Source organism: Prionailurus viverrinus, chromosome C2 (genome assembly GCF_022837055.1).
Source record: "Prionailurus viverrinus isolate Anna chromosome C2, UM_Priviv_1.0, whole genome shotgun sequence".
In the NCBI taxonomy this organism is placed as follows: Eukaryota; Metazoa; Chordata; class Mammalia; order Carnivora; family Felidae; genus Prionailurus; species Prionailurus viverrinus.
In genome coordinates, this window is record NC_062569.1 from 77709595 (window position 1) to 77734426 (window position 24832).

At 38.6% G+C, this 24832-nt stretch overlaps 1 protein-coding gene across 2 annotated transcripts; it reads right to left on the bottom strand.

Annotated features, from left to right (window-relative positions):
- Positions 1 to 4255: 4255 nt before the first annotated feature.
- Positions 4256 to 24084, bottom strand: TRA2B (transformer 2 beta homolog). Of its 2 annotated transcripts, none has more exons than XM_047874988.1 (9): positions 23881 to 24084; positions 12258 to 12391; positions 11050 to 11212; positions 10227 to 10415; positions 9882 to 9997; positions 8661 to 8744; positions 6371 to 6430; positions 5724 to 5794; positions 4256 to 5257 (listed from the first exon to the last, which is right to left on the bottom strand). In XM_047874988.1, exons 1-9 carry the CDS (start codon positions 23914 to 23916, stop codon positions 5247 to 5249), a joined length of 864 nt encoding a protein of 287 aa, XP_047730944.1. In that variant the 5' UTR covers positions 23917 to 24084; the 3' UTR covers positions 4256 to 5246. The 2 variants fall into 2 exon arrangements, with proteins under 2 accessions (XP_047730944.1, XP_047730943.1); XM_047874987.1 differs by having other exon boundaries at positions 5724 to 5797.
- Positions 24085 to 24832: the final 748 nt, after the last annotated feature.

A 24832-nucleotide genomic window follows, 5' to 3' on the forward strand; every position in this document is an offset into this window, starting at 1 on the left:
CTAATCTAACAGTTCTTCCATTTTATAATGAAAATCACCTCTACATATGCTGGTCCTTCCAAATGGAGAGCTCATTTTATTCATTACACATTGCTTGGCACTCCATAGTTGAGCTTTTGTGAACATCTCACTCTTCCAGTGAACACCTAATGTTTCCCCATGCCATCACAAGTAAAAGCCAAATTTTCCTCATTGTCTACAAAAATCATTAATTGATATGGTTCTTTGCTTATCCATGTGATCTTATTCCTTTTTTTATCCACACTGGCCTCCCTGGTGTTAGATTTGAACAAGCCAAGGAACTTACTAGTCCACCAATATTCCTTCCCCAAACATCCATGACTTTCATCTCTCTACTCAAATGTCGTATTAAATGTGGTCTTCCCTGACCTTTATAAAATTGAACACATAAATTGAATATAAGGTTTAAAAAGATGGCACCTGTGATCACTGCTTGGGGCTCTAAACTCATTCTAGCCCAACAATCGTTTTCCTACGAAACGCCAAGATTTAGGGTGTAATTCCATCATCACATCTCATAGTGGGGAATTAAGCAGCAACGAATGGAATTTATAATGGAAGACCCTTGTGCTCTATTCCCAATGTCACTTGTCCTTGGAGGCAGTGAAAATTAAAAAGGCACAAAGGACTCTTTTCCTCTCCAAGTTATTCACATTGGAGCTGAGTTGGATTATTACCGGCAAGATAGGCTCTTGGAAGTGAAATAATGTTTAGCCTACATGAATAGATATTCAAATTTGATAATTTGATAAAGCATTTGCTTTATTACTAACCCTCCTATTCCACTACTGCCAAGCAAGCAGTCACCCACAAACTGTTTTAGACCAACACAGTCGAGATACACACTACTCTTAGTTCTCACTGGGAAAACTGCTGTTCATCAAAGTCACCTGAGTGGGTCTTGAATATTAGTCTGATTCTGGTATAGAAGTGAGGGAGCCACCTCTACAAACCAGGCTCAGTAGGATGGGGAGGTGATGGGTACCTGTGGGGTAAAATTAGTTACCAGCAAGCTTTTCTTAGAAGAGCTCAGTAATTATTTGTAAATTTTGTGGGTCATGTAGTCTGTCACAAATACTTGATGCTGCTATTAAAATAGGAAGGCAGTCCTATACGATGCGTAAATGAATGGTCAACGCTGTAAAAACTAGAAATAGGACACTGGCTGGATTTAGTCCAGAGGTGGCGTAGCTTGCCTACCTTTAGGAATTCAAAAACTGTTAAGATGCACGCATAGGAAGATTGCTTCAAAAATGTTCACTGTAATAATAAAACCTTTTTAAATTTCAGGGACAAAGTGCCTAATTAGCATGCGTGTTTAAAACCACCACTTAACATGCTCATGTCTCCACACTGGCAGAATTGAGTAAGTGACAGAAAATCATGTCTGCATTCTCTATTTCCAGAGCAACTACTCCTCTGCAATCCTGAGACAGGTATGACTTTTATTATGCAGTCCTAAATGGCTTCCATTTGGCCTTTATCCCAAAGAGGATCCCTCCTAGTAAATCCCCACAAAAACAAACAGAATCCTATTCCTCACCTAGCTGCAAGCCCCAGTTTTGACTTTTGATCACAATAGTGTCTATCCTTGGTTCCCAAGTAGTTTAACTGCAAACCAGTATCCAATATTTCTGGTAAGTTTGGTTTTTTTCCAGTACAGTGTACAAAAGATTGTACAAACCCTTGGCCAAACTGAGAAGGTTCATATGCACAGGTGGTTATTTCAGATTTCTGGCCTCTTCTTCAAAGAGTTTAGTGTCTTACCTAAGACCTCAGTCTGTTGTCTGAAGCAAAACTGCTAGTGTGCATACTCTTATAGCAAACAATCTCTGTAAAATTTGTCAAATCCTGATACTGTAAATAAAATCCTGGGTGACAATTTTTTTCCTAGTCTAATTCACTGTTTCTCCCCTTGAGCCTTTGCAGAGTTGAAATATTCAGCAGGAAATGAAGGTTGAGAATTGTTAGTTTAATCCTGAAGCATACTCAAAAAAGTTTAATGTTTATTTTGAGAGAGAGAGAACGTGAGCGGGGGAAGGGCAGAGACCGTGAGGGAGACACAGAATCCAAAGCAGGCTCCAGGCTTAGAAATGTCAGCACAGAGCCTGATGCAGGGCTTGAACTCACAAATGGCAAGATCCTGACCTGGGCCAAAGTTGGGAGGCTTAATTGAGAAGCCCAGGCCCCCCCTGAGGCATACTTTCCTTATGTAAGGGAATCAACTTAACATTTTGGAGGGCTTGGAGGTTCTCAAAGGCCTCCAAATAAACACAACAAAACCCAAAAACTTATGCCAATTGTTGGGATCTGACTTACTTCCTGAGTAATGTTTGCTTTCACAAGACCCTAGCAGGATTATGAACTTTAACTGTTTTAATTCAGCAGTCCTCCAAATTGACTTTACATTTGGTTTCAATCATCTCAGGCCTACAGCTGTAAACAATATATTATTAGTACTGGCATATAAAAACCTGGCTTATTTTTGCTTAAAGGCAAGAATTTCAAGACACTGACTTATCCTATCCCTAAATTATCCAATGTCTCTCCTATGGTTCTAGATTTGGTCTTTAAATTGGTGTATGGCAACAGTTAACCCAAAGGACTGACCAGATGACCACCATCACAGCACATGATGAACAGATGTGTTTTGTATCCCAGAATACAAAAGGAGTCTCCACTCTTTAGCCCATCAAACCTGGTAAGTTCTAAATTTTCAAGTTCTGCTGCCTGCTGGTAACAATTTATTATAGTCAAAATGCTTCCAGATCCAAAGGTCCAACTGATCACTAGGTTTAAAAAAACACCTTATTGGCAGGATAATGGGTGGTTTAGATGAATTAATTGCAAGGCAACACCTTCTGGGATGTATCAATTAGGCCTGGTTGCATTCCAAAGTTGCTCTAGACCTGGGGCTAGAGAGCTGGGAAATCTTTTTATTCCTTACCCCACATTCTGTAACAAGAGGTAAGAGTACAAGACTGAAGAGTCTGAGTAGGGCAGCTCAGTCAGTGAGCCCTGCACTAGACACCCACTATTCTCACACCGTTTTGGTGCTGGCCTACCTACCCTTCCACCTAGAAGACAGCTGAAGTGGTACTATGCATGTTCCTTCATATACATTCTATCACTACAAAACTATATAATCCAACCCTTCCTGGACCACATTCTACATCTCAGGGACCAACTTTTAGTCTAAAACTGGTTGAGAATAGATTTGAAACAATGTAGGAGGTACAAAGTCAGTGCCAGATGCTTATGAGAAACACAAGCATGAAGGGTGCTTTGGTGGCTCAGTTGGTAGCATCCGACTTCAGCTCAGGGTCATGATCTTGTGGGGTTCGTGAGTTTAAGCCCCACACTGGGCTCTGTGCTGTCAGCTCGGAGGCTGGAGCTTGCTTCAGATTTTGTGTCTCCCTCTCTCTCTGCCCCTTCCCTGCTCACACACTGTCCTCTCTCTCAAAAAAAAAAAACAAAAAACAAAAAACCCACCGACAAAAACCCCACAAACATGCAGGAGTAATATTCTATGCATTTGACAGTTTCCAAAGTATGAGAGAGGCATGCAGGTGTGACAGCACCCTGTGTAACAAATTAAGGCCTGCGAATACTGCCTGTGCACATTAGCTATAGTTTTTAAGCAGGCTCCATGCCCAACATGGAGCTTGAACTTACAACCCTGAGATTGAGTCACATGTTCTACCAACTGAGCCAGCCAGGCACCCTTATCACCATTACCAGTATCTTGAATCATCTGGTTACCCCAGCTGGCAGCAGAATGGCATCATGACGGAGTACAGACTGAGGATTGCAGTCTGCCCATTCAGTTCTTGGCATTGCCATTTTAATAGCTATTAAGTTCTACCTGATGACTGCTACAGACTAAAGAACTGATATATGTAAAGTGCTTTACAAAGTACCTGGGACATACTAATTTCAATAAATTACCTGTAACAATTTCCCTTGAATTTGTCACCCTCAGGGTAAGTATGGAGACTAGACTAATATAAACACCATCCAAATGAAGAGGACCACTCATGTACCTACTCCCCTCTTAAACTGGTTTCCCAGGAAATGTACAACTATTAAAAAAAAAAAACCAAAAAAAACAGTGAAGAATACATTTTAGCCCAAGGGATACTGTACAAGGGACTAAAAATTATTCTTTAAAAAAACCCTCCATAAGTAACAAGGTTAAAATAAAATCTTTTCTGTAAACTGAGTTGTACCAGCCTTTTACTCTTTTCATTTGCATTTATTTAAACACAGTTCTCAAAACATTTGAGTGAAATTGGACTTCCTTTGGTAAGCAAAGGACCTGAAAATAATATTTAAAAAATGAACAGGCAGTCTTCAGTTCATCCACAACACAGGTGTAGTGTTCCCTTCTCTTTTCCAGAACTCTGAAGCACTCAGTTTTTTCCATAGTCTAAAAGCTAAAAGAACAAGAGTACATTTGTGGTGGAATGTATTGTCACTTGCTGATAACTAGTTGAAATACCATTATCCCCTTGTAACAGCTTTAAGAAATAGCCTTTTAAAGGCATACATTATGTACCTCTTTTCTTATTCCCTGCTTTATATAATACAGATTACATAAAGGCTGACAAATCCACATTTATAGAAGCATTAAGCATTTGCTGTATTGAAAGTTCCTTAGTTCTAATACTAGCAGTACAGGGTTACAGAGCATAATTTTTAACACTTAGTTGCAGGTATATTAAGTATAGTATGTTTCATGGATTGGAGGAAAATGGGTATTTTTGTCTTGAAATTTGCTACTGACAACCTAATCTGAACAGTTCTGCTAAGCATTAATGTTAGAAAGAAAAGTAAAAACCAAACTTTATTGTTGCTTTTTACCATATGGTAGCATTTTACACACAGGCTTCGATCTTCAGAATACCCTGGATTCAGTAGAAAAACCTTTTAAATGAAGTTTTGTACAATAGAAACTTCTCAGCAGTCAAAATTTAGACTGTAAAAAAATACATGCAAAACATACTTTTCTGAAAACACTTAACTTTGAACAAAGCACCGAACTACACAAATGCAGAATGAAAACAGCATTTCAACTCCACCAAAAGTAGTCATCATAAAAGGTGTAAAAGTCACCTAACTTCACTAGGCACTGTTCACTTTTTAAACAGGAGACAATAAAAATATTGTCCACAAACAATATCCCAACTCTAGGGTAAATTTCAGAAAGTCTTCAACTTCATGCTTTAATAGCGACCTAGAAAGAAATAATAGTGTTTCAGTAATGAAGTACATTTATCAAACATATTTTAATGTTGAGACTTTTAGACTATTCTACCATTAGAAAATTCTATGCACCAGATTCTCTACAGGGAAACTAGAGAAAGACCCCTTTCACACAAGGGTTACATTAGAAATCAAAGTTAAACAATAGAAATAGCTAGGAAGTCTAACTCAAGAGCTAAGGTTTTAAAGTCAAATTTTCCTCACTATACAAAACTTGCAAGCACTCCTAGAAACAAAAGCTACAAATGGTGACCAGAATATATGTTTATATTTTAATTAGTAACAAGAATGAGAGATTCCAAGGATTGTTTGCATACACTTTCTTGAACCCTCACACAACTGAGGGGCAGTAGAGACTATAAATACAGATAAAACTACTTGAATTAACCCATTATCTGGTGTGGTTTGATAAACAAAAAATCAAGTTAAATACTTACGAGGTGAGTATGATCGAGACCTAGAACGTGATCTGTATCCTCCACGACTATAGTAAGGAGAAGGTGACCGCCTTCTGTAAACAAATGTCAAGACCGTCTAAGACTCACTCCACAAAGACTAGATGACATACACAACTTTCAACAGTCATGGTATTTCAAAGTCCGTTTTAGTCCTGATTAATAAAACCACTATTCCTAACCACACCATCATGAACCAACACCCAAATAAATTTTACTAGTACTTCAAAGTGGTTTTGTTTTGTCAAATACAGAGTGACTTGAATATTCACTTGCTTATCCTGAGATGGTCATTAAAAGCTAACAAAACCTCAACAGTACAAGAAGATACAGTAATAAAGAGAGATGAAAGATACTATGGACCCTTGATACTGACCTTAATTTAAGCTCTCAATAAGGTACAAAAAGGTACCACTGAGTTCATTATCTAGTGTAAGCCTAATTCACATCTGTAAATACACACACGGAGTCATATACGCAGTCACTGGTTTCAGTTACAGTATTTTTGTATTTCATACAATCTAATTTGTGTGACGCAACTTATAATTAACCATCAAAATACTTGTAACTAAATCTTTTATGTGAGCCATCGTACTGTTGTGTAGATTTAAAATCCTCTCCTGCCATACCTGTAAATCTGATCCCTGTCTTGCGCAGCTCTCCATCCTCCTCCTCCTCCACCTCCTCCTCTGTGAAGGCAGAAAAGTAACATATACTCATTTTTTAAGTTTTAAAAACAATGTATTACTAATGTAGTAAAGTTAGAACTCCCACAGAGAAGTGAAAGGTAGTTTTCTGGAAGTAATTAAGGGGCTACATTTGCCACCCTTTTAACAAACTAACATAGAGCTCTCTCTGGTGGCTAAACTGAGTATCGGAACAAACGACATTTCTAAAGTAAATGCTCATCTGAATTAAAAAAAAAAATCAAACCTAAGACCTTAATCTTCCCATCCTCTGCAATCAATCTCTTAAAGTCCATATAATTGGGCGCCTAGGTGGCCAAGTCAGTTAAGCGTTGGACTTTGGCTCAGGTGATGACCTCATTTTGTGGGTTCAAGCCCCATGTCTGGTACTGCACTGACAATGTGGAGCATGCTTGAGACTCTCTCTGCCCCTCCTTGCCTTGCGCTCTCTCTCAAACTAAAAATATGTTCTTTCCAAAAGAGATTTTGCCAGGGATAAAATGCCAGACAACTGCACGCTTTAGGACTCACTTCCAACATTCAACTTCTTTAAATATTCCAAACAGCATACAAAAAAAAAAAAAAAAAAAAAAAAAGACATTTACATCTCAATACCACACCCCAAAATAAGGTTAAGGAATCATGGTTAACTGTTGTGGTCAATACTTATTGCACAATTTCCATTTTCACAAGCAATACAGGGTCTAAATTACCTGGTGCTGCTAAACCGAAGAATTTTACTTCGTTTTTATCCTCAAAAGTATTCTCAGTACGATAGGTATTTCCCTAACCCCCTAAAAAAACTCACCAACATTTAATAATAAACTCCGCGGGGGTTCCTCTGTGGCTCAGTCAGTTTTGCATGTGATTCCCTGATCTTAGCTCAGGTTGGGATCTCACCGTTCCTGGGATCAAGCCCCACACTGGACTCTGGGCTGACAGTGCAGAGCCTGCTTGGGATTTTCTTTCTGCCTCTCCTCTCCTTGTGCTCACTCACTCTCAAACTTAAAAACAAAACCCACCACCACCTATCTAGGGGTGCCTGGGTGGCTCAGTCAGTTAAGCACCTTGGTTTCCACTAAGGTCATCATGATCTCACAGTTTTTGAGTTTGAGCTCTGCGTCAGGCTCCACACTATCAGAGAATCCCTCCTCTACCTCTCCCCAGTTTGTGCAGGCTCTCTCAAAATAAGTAAAACTTACACACACACACCAACCATTGTTACACGATTGTCCTTCAGTAGTTACTTCTTTGGATTCTTCTAAGACTTAGTTTTCCCTGTCTCCCTAGTGCATCACCACATTATAGACACCAAAAAAACCAAACAAAAAACAAAAAACAAAAAAAACAAAAACAAAAACCCAAAGAAAAAAACCACTTTCTAAAGCAGTAACTTTAAAAAATGTAGCATATGGGGGGTGCCTGGGTGGCTCAGTCGGTTAAGCGTCCGACTTCGGCTCAGGTCATGATCTCGCGGTTCGCGAGTTCAAGCCCCGCGTCGGGCTCTGTGCTGACGGCTCAGAGCCTGGAGCCTGTTTCGGATTCTGTGTCTCCCTCTCTCTCTGACCCTCCCCCGTTCATGCTCTGTCTCTCTGTCTCAAAAATAAATAAAGGTTAAAAAAAAAAAATTAAAAAAAAAAATGTAGCATATGGGGGGCGCCTGGGTGGCTCAGTCGGTTAAAGCGTCCGACTTCGGCTCAGGTCATGATCTTACGGTTCATGAGTTCGAGCCCCGCATCGGGCTCTGTGCTGACAGCTCAGAGCCTGGAGCCTGCTTCAGATTCTGTGTTTCCCTCTCTCTCTGCCCCTCCCCTGCCTGTTCATGCTCTGTCTCTGTCTCAAAAATAAATAAAACATTAAAAAAAATTTAAAAAAAAATGTAGCATATGGAACTTGTCTTAAAAACAAAACAAAGTATACAAAAGTGGAAAATCTAAACTATGGTCTAAAATTTTGACTCTATTGTTATGTTCAAACCAGGGATTTCTGTTGGTTTACAACTTAACATGTATATTTCTTTTTAAACGTCAAGTTAAATTAACAAGACACGTAACCTTAAAATCTAGTTTAAACTCTAGTCCTAGATTTCTTAGTATAAAAAGTGATTTTATCAAAGACTAAAATTTACATATAGTGCTGCCTTAAATTATGTTGCAACTGATTCAGGAAAGGAGAAACTACGTATTTCCTTCAAAATTTTAACAACTTAAACCTCGTATTGTGGTAAACTTACCTGTATGATCTGCTATAGTAGTCTCGGTCATCATAGCCTCGATCGTATCCTCGGTCATAGTAATCCCGACGGCGTGAACTTCCACTATGAATAAATGATATAGCTTCATAAAATACCATGTGGTCTTATCTTCGTACATACGACTTTTATTGTTTAAACTGTTCAGACAATAGCAGCAGCATGGCTTATTTGGGTCTTGTGAGCCACACAGCTGAGCTCTAAGGACATAACTGGGCAAATGCTTCGAGTTATAACCTCTTTACTCTCGTCTATTGGGCAAAAATGAAGGTATCTACTCATTCCCTAATTATTAATTCACAGACAGGCCTTTTCTAACAGAGAAGTTAACTAGGCAAGTAGCATTATTCCTGTTTAAATTTTCACGGATATTGGATAAACACTGTCCTTTCTCTGCCCTTACAATATACATAAATGTATTTTTAAAATCTTTTGATTAAGGAATACACATTCTGCTAACTTGCTTCCAACTAAAAGCCATTTGCTAATAAAGCCCATATATTTCCCTAGAGGAAGGGAAAGTAAAATCATTATTTGGAGAATGTGATTTGAGGGGGAAATTTAAAATAAATAAAGGGGGGGGGGGGGAAAGACCAACACAGATTTTTGTCAATTTAAACACCGAGGAGGACAAGAGAGAAGCAGCCTATCATAGTCCAATGCATAAACTGAAGTCCCCTGTTTTCCACTGTTTAACAAAGCTAAAAAATGCACTTGAGTAGGATTTGTTCCATACCTGACTTTACACAGAATACTTAAGATTTCCTTATGGGAAAAATGGTCTAATCAAGAACATTAATTACCAAGCAAAGCCAGATATATGGCATTTCTGTATGATATGGTGGGATGTCCTCTCTCAGTCTGCAGCACAAACACAATGTTCCCACTGAATATGTTCTATTGAATACACTTTTAGCTAGTTAAAACAAAACAAAACACACAAGATAGGGTGCCTGGGTGACTCAGTTAAGCATATGCTGGTTTTTGGCTCAGGTCATGATTTCACCATTTGTGGGGCAGGCTCTGTGCTGACAGCATGGAGGCTGCTTGGGATTCTCTCTCCCCCCACTCTCTCAAGATATAAACTTAAAAACACAGGGAAAATGATTTATACTGTGTCAGGACTGGATGAAATGCCAAAGATTCCCCCCAGTACATGTAGTTGTTAGAGGAAACGAATTCAGCTATCAATCTTAAACTTACTAGGTAGGTCTTCCCATGTAAATTCCTGGTGTTGGGGTATGTGGTCTTTTTGTTATAGAGAAATCAACTCTGATCCTACGTCCATCAAGCTCCATTCCATTGGCACGCTCCTTTGCCTTCGAAAGATATATTGAAAGTTATTATATACACCCTGGACAAAGCCACAAACTGTCCAATAACAGTAAGATATACTTTTATGAATACTTAGAAATAAGATTTATAAAGAACTATAAATATACCCTATTTACAATATAAAAGCAAAAATTATCCTTATTCAAGTTCATGGGTAGTTGGAAGTTAACAACAGGACTTATTTTACAAGGATACAGGTAAATTTTTACTTACTTCCTTGGCATCATCTACATTTTCAAAATACACAAAGGCAAATCCTCTTGACCGTCTAGACTGCTGGTCATATACAATAGACACATCTGCAATGGGGCCATATTTCGAGAACACTTCTCTTAGATCTCTTTCTGTAGTGTACAAGCTCAATCCAAACACTCCAAGACAACAGTTGGGATCAGGATTTGCCTAGAAATGGAAAGATGAATTTTAAACTTTAAGACTTATCATAAACCGAAGCTAAGAAATGTCACCAACAGTGAAAGTAGGGAATAAGTAATTGAAATTAATAACTAGTATATTACAGCAATAGCCACAAGCATTAAGAATGGGCAGAAAAAGACTCCAAGAACAACTTCAACCTCAGAATTAAACAAGGGGGGACGGGAACAGTGACTTCTACTTGTGAATACCAAATTGGCAGTTTTGTGAGGGAATATTAAAGGGCAAGTAGCCCAAGGGAGTCACCTAAGATTTATTCTACACATAAGAATAATTAAAATAGCATTATCTCTATAAGCCAGAGGAAAAAAAAGTCAGGGAAGATAAGCCTTAGTACCCGAAATAAACTCACCTAAAATTAAATGGAATAACCAAGAGTGTTTTGATGAGGTGAGTTACACTGTCCCAATATTTTGCTTACATGTGACTGACAGCCCTAACATAGAAAATACCTTTTAAAAAGACATTACTCAGAACACAAGGAGACCTCTAAGGAACTCATGTGTTCACTGCTAAAAGTCCAGTGTCAAATACAATCAGTTCTGATTTCAAAACAGAAGAGACAAAGTCCACTGCTTTAACAACAATTTTGTCATCTTACCCGATTCCCAACATGACGCCTGCGAGTAGACATGGGAGAGTGACTGTGGCTATGCCGTCTTCGATAATCTCGACTATAAGACCTGCTACGGGATCGTCTATGGGAGCGGGACCGAGATCTTGATCTTGTGTAATGCCTTCGTGAACTTCTTCTGGATCTAGACCTGTTAAGACAAAGGTTCCAAGAGTATAACTAATTAGCTGACAATAAGATACAGTTTCCAATTCTTCATCTATTCTAGGGTTAAAGTCCAAAAGGCAAAACATAATCCAGACATGTGATCAAGACTTTTCTGCTGTATCTACAGTCATCTCCACTCTACTAGGAAGAGCTCCAAAACCACTACTTGCTCTCTTCCATTTCTTAAAATAATTAAGATAAAGGAGATCAAAATTACATACTCAAGATCAATTAACATACTCAAAAAACCCTTGATAATCATAAAACATGCAGCACTTCACACTAGCTTTTAATTTGTGCCCACCTCCCCCCTCAGAATACCACCCTGTTTTTTTTCAGCTTCTCCCACTTATGCCCACCATTCACTTAAGATAAAATCACCATCACTGTAAGTTTTCTCCAGCAGTGTTTTATAACCAATCAATTGCTCCTAACTGGAGTGATCATATGAACTGTCATCTAAACCAGACAGGACACATTGTAAGAGAGAAAAGAGGTGCAGTTAATTATGCCTGACAATAGGCATAAACTGGGGCTGTCCTGGGCAAACAAGGATGTATAGCCTACTCTTGACCAACATTAAAAAAAAAAAAAAAGTGCGCTGTGTTAAGGTATTATTTTTTATACACATGTATATAATATTAGACTACACCTACTTATCAAGAATTAGTTATGAAAGCCAATGTCCTGCAGTCTGTCATACTTAAACTCCTAGTGAATCCTCACAATTCTCAAGAACTAGTATTACTAACTTGCCTTTTAAAGATAAGGAAGCTAAGGTGGAAAAAGGTTAAGTAATCTGCCCAAGCCAGAAAAAATAGAGGTAAGATTTGAACCCTAACGCCAAAAGCCCAGGTTCTTAACCACTTAGTCTTCTATCCCAGAACTTATGATTAAGTTCATTACTAGTACCAATATTAAATAAGCCAACAAATGATCCAACCCTCTCTATCTTCCTAATTTACAAAGCACACACCAATTTCAAAGCTAAGAGTAACAGAAGAAAATCCCAAGACAGTCTTTCTTACCTAGATTCAGATCTGGACCTGGACTTTGATCTGGAACGCCTGGAATCTTCCTTGGAGCGAGACCTTGCAGGGGTATGCCTTGCAGATTTCCCAGATCCATGAGCACTTCCACTTCTGGAAGCAGAACGGGATTCCTACACGTAGATGTCAAAAGTTTAATTTGTATACTTTCTGGGCAACTTTAAAAACAAATAAGCTGCTGTGAGATAAATGGTGAGGGAAAGCAATCCCCTTCCAAGATAAGAAAACATAGGTAAGGGCAGGAACTGAATATACCTCATATATTTACATTGCTCCAACTGACATAAGCCAATTTATTTGAACTTCCACCTTTCCTGGAGCAGGGATAAGAATTAACTGACCCCACTCTCCTCAGAAAGGGGTGCCAAAGCCAAGCAGTTAAGGGAACTGTCCAAGGATTGTGTTTTGGGATTGTTACTCCATAAAGACTAGGGTAAGAAAGAATCTTATTAACTATGACACCTATATCTTATACCTATTTTCAATCAAGTTGCCATCAATAAAACAATACCCTATGAAAATCATAAAACTTACTTTAAAATGCTTTTGATTTTTTTCAGAAGACCTCACTTCTCAAGTTATATTTATTGAGTGGGAAAAGAGGCAAGGACGATCAGTTTCAAGTCCTAGCAAAAAGTAGAAACCTAATAGAAAGGAGCAGCTTGAAGGATACTAGACCCTAATTCCACCTAACCATGGTAGGATGCCCTTAAGAAGCTCAAATAAAGCAACCAGATGGAGCCACAGCAGAAAAGGCAGTGAACTGTGCAGAAGGAAGAGTAGACAGTGCCAGAGATCTAGAGCCTCCTCAGCTAAATGGAGATGAACCATGGCAAACTGATGGGGATTAGGGAGTAAACTAGGAAAGTTAACAGATTAAATCAGGGGCTCCTATCTAGGCTAAGGAAGGGAGAGTTCAGAATTGTATGTGAAAAAACCAAAGTCTAAGTAAGTAAGTATATACTGTATAGCCATAGTGTTCCCCATCCAAACTAGACTAGCTGATAGTTAAGTGACACAGTAAGGAAGATCTCTAAAGAAACCAGCAAAGAGAATGGATAAAAAGGGTTGACTAGCTCATCAATGAGCAAAAGCACAGCCAACTTATCAGTATAAAAAGCATACATTTAAAGTAACTGAACCAAGGAGATGTTCTGCCAACGCACCAAAACAGACAAAAAAACCCAGTGGATTCAGAGGAGAGAGAACAAAGCCACTCAGTCTGATAGCTAACTAAGGTATCAGCAGCTAGCAAGACAACCCTCATTTTAGGTTATCCAATTTAATGCAAATTAAAAGGCATAAAGTCTGGTGAGTCTTTCCACCCAAGACAGAGCAGAAATGGCCAGATTCAAGAGGACCCAACATTACTATAGGGATAATAATCTATGTCAAAGCTACTGGATAAAAATGATCACAGGAGACCTCCCTGTGTGGTAGACTTTCAGAATATTCTGGCCATTCTTGAAAGGATAGAATAGGATTATTTTAAATTACAGTTCATCAAACCTTTTTGGAATATAGAACATATTTCACATATGTGGTCTACAGCATAATGGGAAAAAATTTATATGCAATACAGAAGAAACGGAGTTTGAAGTTTAGAACAGGAAAGAGAGTAACTCTGCCAGTAAAAGGAGTTCTGGTCATTAGGCCTGAAACTCTAGAAACTTCCCCAGTAAGATTTTAGTCATTATAAAACATGGAAGGGACATGGAATGTGACAGCCTCCTCTCCTTCCCCTGGAGTGACTATAAAGAGATTCAAGGAAAAAGAGAATACTGTTATTAATGAGAACAGGTGCCTTTAACAAGGAATGGTTAAAGGGTGCACTGCATCTTAGGGGACCCCAATTAATCTCTTGGGGTTCTCCGGCAGAGAGACATTTAATACTCTGCACAGAGACATTTAAAAGCACACTCCACCTCCCTCCTCTTCTTGGACAAAGTTCTCAAAAATAATGGTGTGGTTTCTGACATCTTTACCACAGGCAAAAACTAACCTAGAAGCAAAGAGATAAATTGAGACCCCCTAAATTAACTGTCTTTGTTTATCTCAATGCTAGAAAAATTACTTCATGGAATGATTATGTAGCTTTTAGTGGAAACCAAAAGAAAACAATTTACCCTGGAAAGGAGAGCAGAGTGCTCAAATAACTCACAGTAACAGTTAAAAGATTATCAATCAAGTAGCTAAATCCATCAGCCTAGGAATCAAAATACAAAGGAAAAAAGGGTAGAAAGTCAAGATCTCTTAAGCCTCTGGCTTCATTAAGCAGAAAAGCCTTATTCTAACCTGCGTTATCAGTCCGTCCACTGAGAGAAAAGACAGCATTTTTAGCCTAGGTCATAAGCCTTATGAAGCTTCTCATGAATTTCTAGTAATCTCTAGGGTCAAAGATACAGTATTTACGAAATTATGAGCTTTTTCTCTCAACCTCTAAAATTAACTATCTGCAGACATATTTTGTAAGCAATCGTTTCTTAGACCAGGAATAGGGGAAACACCAGCCAGAATGCAAAAATTTCCCCTTCTACACATTTGGTTAGGCTAACACCTAAGTAATGCCTCCTCCTCCCTTTCTGGTCAGGAATATTTCTTAAAGAATTTAAACCCCTTTATGGTTATGTTAGCCATTAGCTATTTTGGAAATACACATTCAAGGAAATTTAGCTCGAGAAAAAAAAAAAGAGACCTAAAATTATTAGCCAAATCTAAAAACAAAGTTAACTTTAAACCTTAATCCACAGGCAAATCTGCAAACCCAGCTGGGATAACCTCTACACAAGGAAAACTTGAAGTCCACTCTTAGGGCTAAAAAGTTTTAAGTGTCAGCACATTAAAACCATACCAAAAACACTTCTCTGGACATCAATACCTCAAGAAAAAGGATCATGAACTTACAATTAGCATAAATAACAAAGCCAAAAAATTCCCTGAATTTCTGCTCAGGGAATCATTTCTATAGACCGGATCTTAAGTCATATTCTAATATACAACTTAAAGGGAACATGTCACAGAAACTAACTCAGCCTTTCAACAAAATACCTTTTTCTGCATCTTCCTATTCTGAGCATGACAGTATCTTAGAAAAACCTTTTGAAAGAGATGAAGGAAACCAAAAGATCTGGAACCATCAAATCATTAGGTTTATCCTGTATTAGAAACTGGATGCAGTAAATTAGATTTTGAACAGTGGCTCTTAGAGGTATACAGTAAACCTACACAGCATTTAAAAATACAAGTCCCTAAACTAGAGCTTATTCTAATAACTCTGGAGTTCATCTACATTTGTTAAAAGCACCATACATGTTTATAATGCTAACTAAGTCTCACTGATTTACTCAATTTCAGAAATTTTAGGCTTCCTACCTACTGATTTTTCTTGGTGAAAAGTATCTTCGTGGAACCTTGTTTCTCTAGTTTTCTCTGCTCCACCTGCCCCAGGACAAGAGGCCTGTCTCCCTCTTACTTCCCCAATAGGCAGAGCAGGGCTGAGAGGAGGCACTGTCAGACTCAAAGATGCCTTGGTCAAGGGGGGGAGGGATAGGGTGGGAAGAGAAGAAAACCCTGAATGGATGCAATGGTCTATGGGCATCAGCATTTATTTTTGCCATACATCTATCCAAGCTTAGGCCATATAATCAAATTCCAAAGTGCTTTCTTTCCATTTAGAGGATTAATAGGTTTTTCCTCTTTTAGACCCCAAGGGCCTTTCAGGAATTCATGGACTTGAACAGAAATTATCAATTCACCTCTTTTTTTTACCTCAGCTCTCTACCTAATCTGTAAGTAATTCAGAGCGCAAAATTAACGTTATTAGTTTATACGTGGCAAAATTTACAAACTAGTAATTGGGGCAAAGCAAATGCTGGAAACTACTATGAATTGAGAATAATTTTCTTCTCCTTGCAAGGCAGAAATAATTATAAAAAGCACAAATTTCATATTGACAACTGGCCCTAAAATGCTAGAAGATAGATCCTTTTAGATATGTAATTTAAACCACTTTTTCCAAGAGCTAGAAGACCTGACAACTCTGTTTTTTTAGGTTGTCTTCATTTCAGGAAGAAGTGATACCCTTGGCTTTCCCAACAGAGAACAACTACTGGTTAGCTACCACTGGGTATTATTTTGACAGTTCACTTGTCCCATCCAACAGAAAGTAACATTTCGCTAACCATCGTATTCTTTTATTCAACTAAAACAAAACACACGGAAGGGGAAAGGACAGACCTTTAGGTTTTATTTTTCACAGTAAGTGGTCGGAGTGAGGAACCAAAACTAAGTTACTTTATAATCTATACCTCTCACGTCATTGTAACAGTTAAATTTTAACAGCAGCAAATGAGAAAAAGGGAATAGAGCAGTTTTCTGAACAACTACCACTATTGCCACTTTGAGTTAGAGATCCTGTTCACTTATGTGACCCACCTCATTGTAAGGGAAGCTAATATATTTTCAGCAGTAATCCTAGTCATTCAACTGGAACAGGCATTAAACAGAAGAATCATCCTTGTGAATTTAGAACCTGCATCTTAAAGTTAGGGCCTAATTGGTCATAGGTTTCCCCTATGCCATCTAGAAAGAATTTTCATAAATGCCAAAAGGAACTATCCTCTTCACTGGTTTGCTTCTATAACCATCCTGGTGACATTCTTTGGGAAAACTACAACAAACTTAGAAAACATTCTACTATATATTGCTCAGTACTAAAAGATAGGGGTCAATGAATCTTAAGAGTCCATGGAGGTGGCACAGACCACCAATCCCAACTCTGGAGGTACTCACTCATGGCCCAGGACCAGCAGCATTATACAAAAAAATCTAGAGAGACAACATGAAGCCAACTGTTACCCATGCTGGAGAGCTCATTCCTGCCTCATATTTGACTACAAAGGGTTATTTTTTAAAATTGCATTTCAATCATTTGACTAAGAAGTTAAAATTAGAATTACCTAATTTAAACGTTTCCCCTGGAAGGCACTTCTTTGCCCTGTATATATTTTCTTCTATTAAACAAATAATGCATGCATGTTTAGCAAAATATACAGGGACACATAAACAGACTAGTAATTACTTAGCGTAGTGCTTTCTGATTCCAGATTACTTCTTATCTTAACTTCATTTTTATTTCTTTTCTTCATTCTTCCGTTTCAAATTCTGACTTCTTTCATCTTCCCCACTTCACACAAATTGCTCAATATTCTACAAGTGGGACTTCTGGTCTGATAATTAGCATGCATTCTTTCTTTTATTTTTTCAAATTTCAGCTTCACTTATTCCTGAGCTTCAAATACTCATTTATAAAACTTGTCAAATGACGACTTCCGCATTTTCCTTCTTCAACATTAACCTTAATAGAAAAAGAACAGGATGAAGAATATTTTAAAACTCCAGGATAAAATCCAGTGCCAAAACTGAAACTAGAAAAAAAAAAAAATCCCTCTTTTTGGATTAAAAAAAAAAACAAAAACAAAAAAACCCTAGAATATGCAGCTCAAAAAACTGAAACTAGCTTCCTGTTGGTTCTAAAATATACTAGGTAACCAACCTCATTCTCATTGTCTACTTCAAATAGATTTATCATGCTTAAGTTGAATGCGAAGTGCGCAACTGAACATTTGCTGTTCATCTAACATTTAAGAACTTTAATTACATTTCACACTTCTTACTTATTGTATTCATCAAGAAAATGTTAAGTGTCAAAAGCACAACTCTAGTCAAAAAGTGACACATTAATACAAAAGTGCAAGAAAGGAAAGCACGGACAATTCATTTGTACAATGATGACAAAGCTCAGGGCTGGACAGGTTTACAAATTGTGACTTGTCTAGATAATAGATAAGGTAAAGATACGTAATGTCACACATTTTTGTACTGCATATTTAAAGAGCTCCGTAGAAGACAATGTCAGGGAATCAGAAAATTTGGACTAAAGTGCTCAAAACCCACCCCTAGAAAGCTGCTCTAGTGAAATTTTAAATATGAATGGTCCGACTACTAAATTTAGCACTAGAACCATAAAAAGACAAAATCAGATCAACCAACTACTATATCCAAGTAGTTATGAAAGAAAGCAAACGAACTTGAATCCAACAGTGAGGTTTTCAAAGAATTTTTTGCAAATTCCCCCTCAATGAACAAACATATTAAAATCTTATGCAGTCCAAAGGAGAAATCCTACTTTTTAAGGTGGCAATATTGGGAAAAAATTATAGCTCACCTCCTAAAATTATTAAAAAAAAAAAAAAAACCAAAACCCAAAAACCAAAACTCAATCATCACTTAACAGATCAATAAAATGTAATAGTGTCTGTTCAACACCCTAAACAAAATAAATACTGCCTCACAAAATATTCTAGTTCTCCCTGTTATCCTGTACCTCACCTGTACCTCACTTGTCAACAATTTACTAGTTTATTTCCTTTGGGGGTGATTGGGGCTAAAGCTTCCTTTAAAAAAAAAAAAGAGAGAGAGAGAGAGAGAAAACAAAGTCTTTGTAACTTATGTGGGCATGAAGACAACCATGGCTATAGTGGCAAGTGTTGTGATGCCTTTCCTGAGAAAGTAAGCATAATTTTCAGTCTCGTTTTTTTGTCGCTGAAAGTCAATTATTGTTTAACCCAGGAAAAATTTTAAATAGCTTTTTAAGGGAATCACAGTAATTGATTTCCTTTTAATATCCATCACTAAAATGTAATGGGATATGTTTGCTGGCAGCACAAAGGTAATCGTGGAATCAGAATGCCCAAGCAGGTTTCCTCTTGGGGCCTCCTAAAGATAACATACAGAAACAGGGCTTTAGATGCACGAAATACTGGAATGGAGGCCAAAGCTCTATGTATTGGAACTTTTCAATATGGATGCCTTCCTGCTTTTGTATTTTATTACCTCTTCCAAACCATCTTCCTCCTTTTATATTCAAAGACCAAAAAACATGTTGCTAGATAATGTAAATATTAGGTTTATTTTAACTCAACTACTGAGCTCAAGTGGCCACTTTAATAAAACCAGACGACCAACTACTGGGCTTAATGTTATTGCCCATTTGGTGAAGAAATAAGCAGAAACTTCCATCATCAACATAATTTTTTGTTAGAACAACTCTAGGGACTAGAACTGAATTCAAATAACATTAAAAACATGTACAAATTCAGTAGGTTGCTAACAAGGTAATATTTAAAAAATTGGGATGAGACAAAGAAAAATTGATTGATCCTGCTATATAAAGGTTAATGCTCATACTAATGGACTGTTTTTATTTTTCTGTAAACTCTACCAGAAGGTTGGGTGGAGAAAAATACTCCAAAGACAGAATATTTTCTGGAAGGGGGGGAAAAAAAATCTGACTTACCTATATCAGTTTTAAGCCCATCTCTTGCATCAATAATATTGACTCTAAGAAGGGGCTCATGCATTCTGCAGTATTGGGCAGTCTATATTAATCAAAGTAGCAATCTGAAAATAACCTCCACACCCAATCCAAAAAGATTTTTGAGAATTTAGAAACTCAAATTTGCTATTCTAGTGAACTTTTTTTGGCTTGCTTAAAAACAAGACTAAATGAAAACAAGATCTAAAATTCGATGTAACCCATAACCCAAAAAACTAAACTGGATAAAACACTTAAAATTCCTAAACACTAATCACTATCCCTTCTAGAAAAAATTAAATACAATTATGTATGAAAACTGAACATAACACAGAATGCGAAGGCTCTAAAAATACTTCTCTTGGGCAAAATGTTAATATTTACCAATTAGGTTCTGGGCTTTGTTGGAGATAAAGGGGGAAAGGTGAATGCTATTAATTAACATCTCACCATCTGAATTCCTCTTTAAAAAAACCGTAGTACTTACCTTGTTATCACTTGTAATTTCAGTTTGAAAATGCCACCTTCTAGTTCCAAACAACATTAAAACATTCTTAGTTAAAGCCAAGAAAAATATTCTTCAACCTGGTTTTTTCAAGAGACTCATACCTAACCAGACTCACAGTGAAACAATGCAAACTATTTCCTTTCACTTGACATTAATTCAATCCTTTATTAAAGGAATGTGGTGCAATGGCTGCAATTCTTTAGAAAGAAATAGATTCAGATGGTTCAGTTTTTGGAAATCAGAATTCAGAGTTAGGGGCCAAAAACAAAGACTACAGAAAGACAACCCAAGATTAAGCAGAAGAGAAAAACTGCAGAAAGCTGAAAGGCAGTTTGATGGGATGGTATCCGGATACTACTCATCTCCATAAAGAGTAAGACTAGATAATGTACCTACAGTGCAAACATTATTTCTACAATAACTATAGCCAATATTCTACCAGAATATGTTCTTGAACTGCTTGCTATTGTAATCTTGACAGCAAGGCAGAAATTAAAACCACCTGTTCATATAATAGTGTTTCCTTATTTAGTTTCTGGATTCTCTAAGTATAGACTTATTTGTAGAAACTAAAGAAATTACATTCATTAGAAAGGCAGAGCATTAAACCAGTGTCAAGACCAAACACACAAATATCGCATACTCTAAATAGAATACTATGACCATTACCAGGCCTTAAAGATTACCCCCCTCAATATTGCTATGCACCTACAAACTAGCCACCAACAACTCTTTTTATGTTATTTGTCCATATTATGACATAACTGCTAAGACTTTTTGCAAAGGGGCTGACTGGTCAACTGTTTTCCCAAAAATATTTGCCAGCAACTTTTGGAAAGTACTGGAAGAGAAGTGAATTTGGGAGATGGAAAGTATTTTATTTTGCACGGGTTTGCCTACATCAAATAAGTTAACTCTAGATAGAAACAGACTTTGAGTTAAATCGATCACATGAAAAAAAATCTCACAATAAAGGTAAAAACCACTCTGCTATAATAGTGTGACATGAACCACAAAAATTCTGCAACTTATCCTAACTATGCATTTAAAAGAAGGTAAAAGGACACACTGAACAACAGTTCTGTTCGTATATTCGTTCACCCAAGAAGTAAAACCCTATGGGTGACCAGATGGAGGACAATTTATCACACACCTACAGTCTGTTTAGGAAAGAAACTTCTGAAGTCTAAAGGACTGGGGGAAAAAAAACTTCCAGAATTATGCTGGGGATATGGGAGTGTCTGGATTCTGGATAGCCAAATGTAGGGACAGGCTGGGGATGGGTGGGGTTCCAGCCAAACTAAAGAGATTTGTATTTTAAGTGATTACATTAACAATACAGATTAGGCTTGTTTTAATGATTTACATTAACAGTTTGAAATGTTTGAGGGCCTAGAGCTGAATTAATTTTTCAGGCTTCAGAGAAGCTATTCATACCAAACATGTCCAAGATTATTACCCTGAATGCAACTTTTTCACTGCTCTCAGGCACTGTCAAAAGAAGGTTGTTTTTTTTTTTTATAGCCAGTCAGACCTATTATATACATCATCATTTTTACAGCATTATATCTAATCTGTTCCATTAAGCTTCAGGGTTTTTGCCAGGCACTCTTTAGGAATCCAAACTTTTTTTTTAGGCCTATTCTAACCTCTTCAGTTTCCAATTCACCAATTGCAAAGCAATCTACACACAAAATAAATGCCAAACAAAACAACGTAGAAGTATGCCACAACTTGAAAGTTTAGAAACCTTTCCAGGATCCAAGACTCTTACGTAAGAAATACGTCAATTTCTAATATACAGCTTGAAATTATTTTGTAACTTTCCTTCCATAAGATTTTGGTGAATCTACATAAACAAGATTATGGAAGAAAACAGATGTTCAAAAATGTCAAATTATTTGGATGACAACCTCTCTTGAACGGTCTCAAGCCAGGAACCTACTTCCAACAATTGTTTCCTCCCATATGTAAAATATGCCCAAATATTATTTTGGGGCAAGTTTCGTCTTCACAAGCACATGATTACAAGTAACAATAAGGTATGTTCAACCGAGAGCTTTTCTCAGAAACCGGCCATTTTGCATCCTCTCAATAGTGCAAATAGTACCCAATAATTGTTCAGAAAACAAAAGACTTAAAGTCATCATTTGCTTTCCAGTCCAAATACAGTTCAACAGTGTAGTCAACCGGCAGAAATCAGAAATCACAGCTTTAACCATTTGTGCACTCACTCCAAACTTTCTAACCATTAAGAAAGCAAAGGTATAAAAATAATCGTACACGTTTTGGTAATGTTGGGATCAAAAGCCTTAGGGAAAAATGAAAAAAGCTAATATTCCTCTGAACAGGGACCAAGCCTGATTATCTCAGACCAAAATCAATCAGATTTAGCTCCCAAGTTAAACAGTAATTTCGACAATGTTCCAGGAGCTATGATAGAGGTTTCTAAAAATGCCTTTCTAATGAAAGGCCCCAAATCTTTTTATAAGAGTTTGCTAAGATACTTGAATAGATTTACCTGACGACTGTTACGGAGATCTTACGATGGCCCTAGAAGAAAAGGAAAACCTACCAAACTGTAAAAGCACCCCCACGTATTCCTACCAAGTAAAAAATCAACTTCCTTCTTCAATAAAGTTCTCCACAACCTCGAATGTTAAGATTCTGGCAAGTTTTCTATTTTTGCATCATTGTTAGTACCCACAGCCTCGCAACCAGCTTTACATCACGTTTTTTAAGCCCGGAAACGGTCTTACTCCTCCAGTTAACATTCACCCAACTCCACACGAGAGGTGGAGGCTTAAAAAAAAAAAGAAAAGAAAAGAAAAGAAAAGAAAAGAAAAGAAAAGAAAAGAAAAGAAAAGAAAAAAAAGTGTACCAACAGAGTAGTGGTTCAGATTTAGAATGCCTCAAAACAAAAGGAAATAACGACGCCACAAGTTGCCCGCCAGTTCCTGCTACACAATCCCGTGAAAAATACCTACTCCATGAAAGAAGAAAATCTCAGCGGCCTCGGGGTCTAGTCTATTCGGATACCCCGATAATGACTTTTCCTTTGAAAGCACTTTCGGTATCAAAGAGAAACACTCCATTTAGGCCGAACACAAAGCGCGCGCGAAACCACCTCTACCGGGCCCAGAACTTGACTACCTCGGATTAGTTTCCCCCACCGTAAGAGAGGTCCCAAGAACTTCCTAGATTCCATCACTTCGGGGTCCACAGACGATCCTTTCTTAACCTAAACGCCGGGCGAAAACCCTCTGAGTAGGTTGCCTCTCTTTCTCCCTCCCACACGGCCCACTGAAGCGCGGGCCCGCCTTGGACTCGCGGCTTCTCCGCCATTTTGTGCCTCTGGCAGCCCGCCCGGCCCGCCAGCCCAAGATGGCGGCAGCGAGGCTTCGCAGGAGAGCAACGGCGAAATGAGATACCGCTCCCCTCCCCCAACACCGAGGGGACGCAGCGGCCATTTTTAAGCTTTCCCCCTCTCGTAACGGAAAAAAACCGCCGTCTTGGGTAGGGAACTACATAACCCCCCACGGCGGCCTCCTTCACGACTAAAGACACTCTCCGCAAGGGTTTTTTAGACCCAACTCCCTTCCTTCCCAGCCTCAGACTTCGGAGCCTAAATCGCCTCTGTCTCCAGGTCTGAGGCCGACGGGCCTGGAAGAGAAGCAAGCTGGGACCACACAGCCGCCCCCTGCACCATCTCTACGTACCCGCTCGCCGTAATTCTGCTCGCCGCTGTCGCTCATGACTCCTAGCTGCTATCGCCGCTCGACGTGCTTCAATCGAAGCTGCCAACCTCTTGCGCCTTCTATATAGAGGCTCCGCCGCAGCCTCGTAGAACGCACAAGTTCCCGAGCCGCTGAGTACCGAAGCGCTCCGCACCGCCTCCGCACGGGCTCTAAGTCTGCCGGACGTGACGCGGCGCTCCTTAACCCGGCCCCTCCCCCTTTCAGAACGCGCGCTTTCTTGGCTCCGCCCCTCCGCGCTCTGGCTCCTCTTTCTAGCGTGCCGCGTCCGGAACCGGACGTGACGTAAGTCCCGCACCTCGCGCGGCCCTACCCCTATCTTTGGGTCTCAATGAGGCGGGAAAGTGAGCGCGCTGGATGGTCTGACCGAGAGGTGGTCGCCAAGGGGCGCAGTGACACCAGCCACGCCTGAATGTTCTGGAACCTACCAGGGAAACTGTCGTGGCGGTGGGAGGGAGGAGATGCCCTCCTTTTCGCCCATCCTTGAGTCCTTTCTTCTGCTTTATGAGTTTTTGTCTTTTATTCTGCCTTCCTTTGGTTGGAGAGGGTGGATATCCGTATGCTAGGTTCCTTGCTTTACTTTGCATTTATTTAGCTTCAATTGTAGATGTTTTCTTCCAGAGTAAACTTTCATTTGAGCACCTATTAAATGCCAAAGAACTTTATCAGGTCTTGATGTGATGAAATCAGGCACAATCTCTATTCTGCAGAAGTTAGTGGTCTAGTGAGGGAGAACCGTTAAACACGTTTGTAAACTATGATTTTAAGTGCTAGAAGCATGTACTGCTATAATGATGTAACAGGAAGGAAGATTAATTCTGCTGCTCCCCAACAGCATGATCTACAGTTGATTTTTTTTTTTTTTTTTAAGTTTATTCGTCTTAGGGTGCCTGGGTGGCTCAATGGTTTAAGTGAC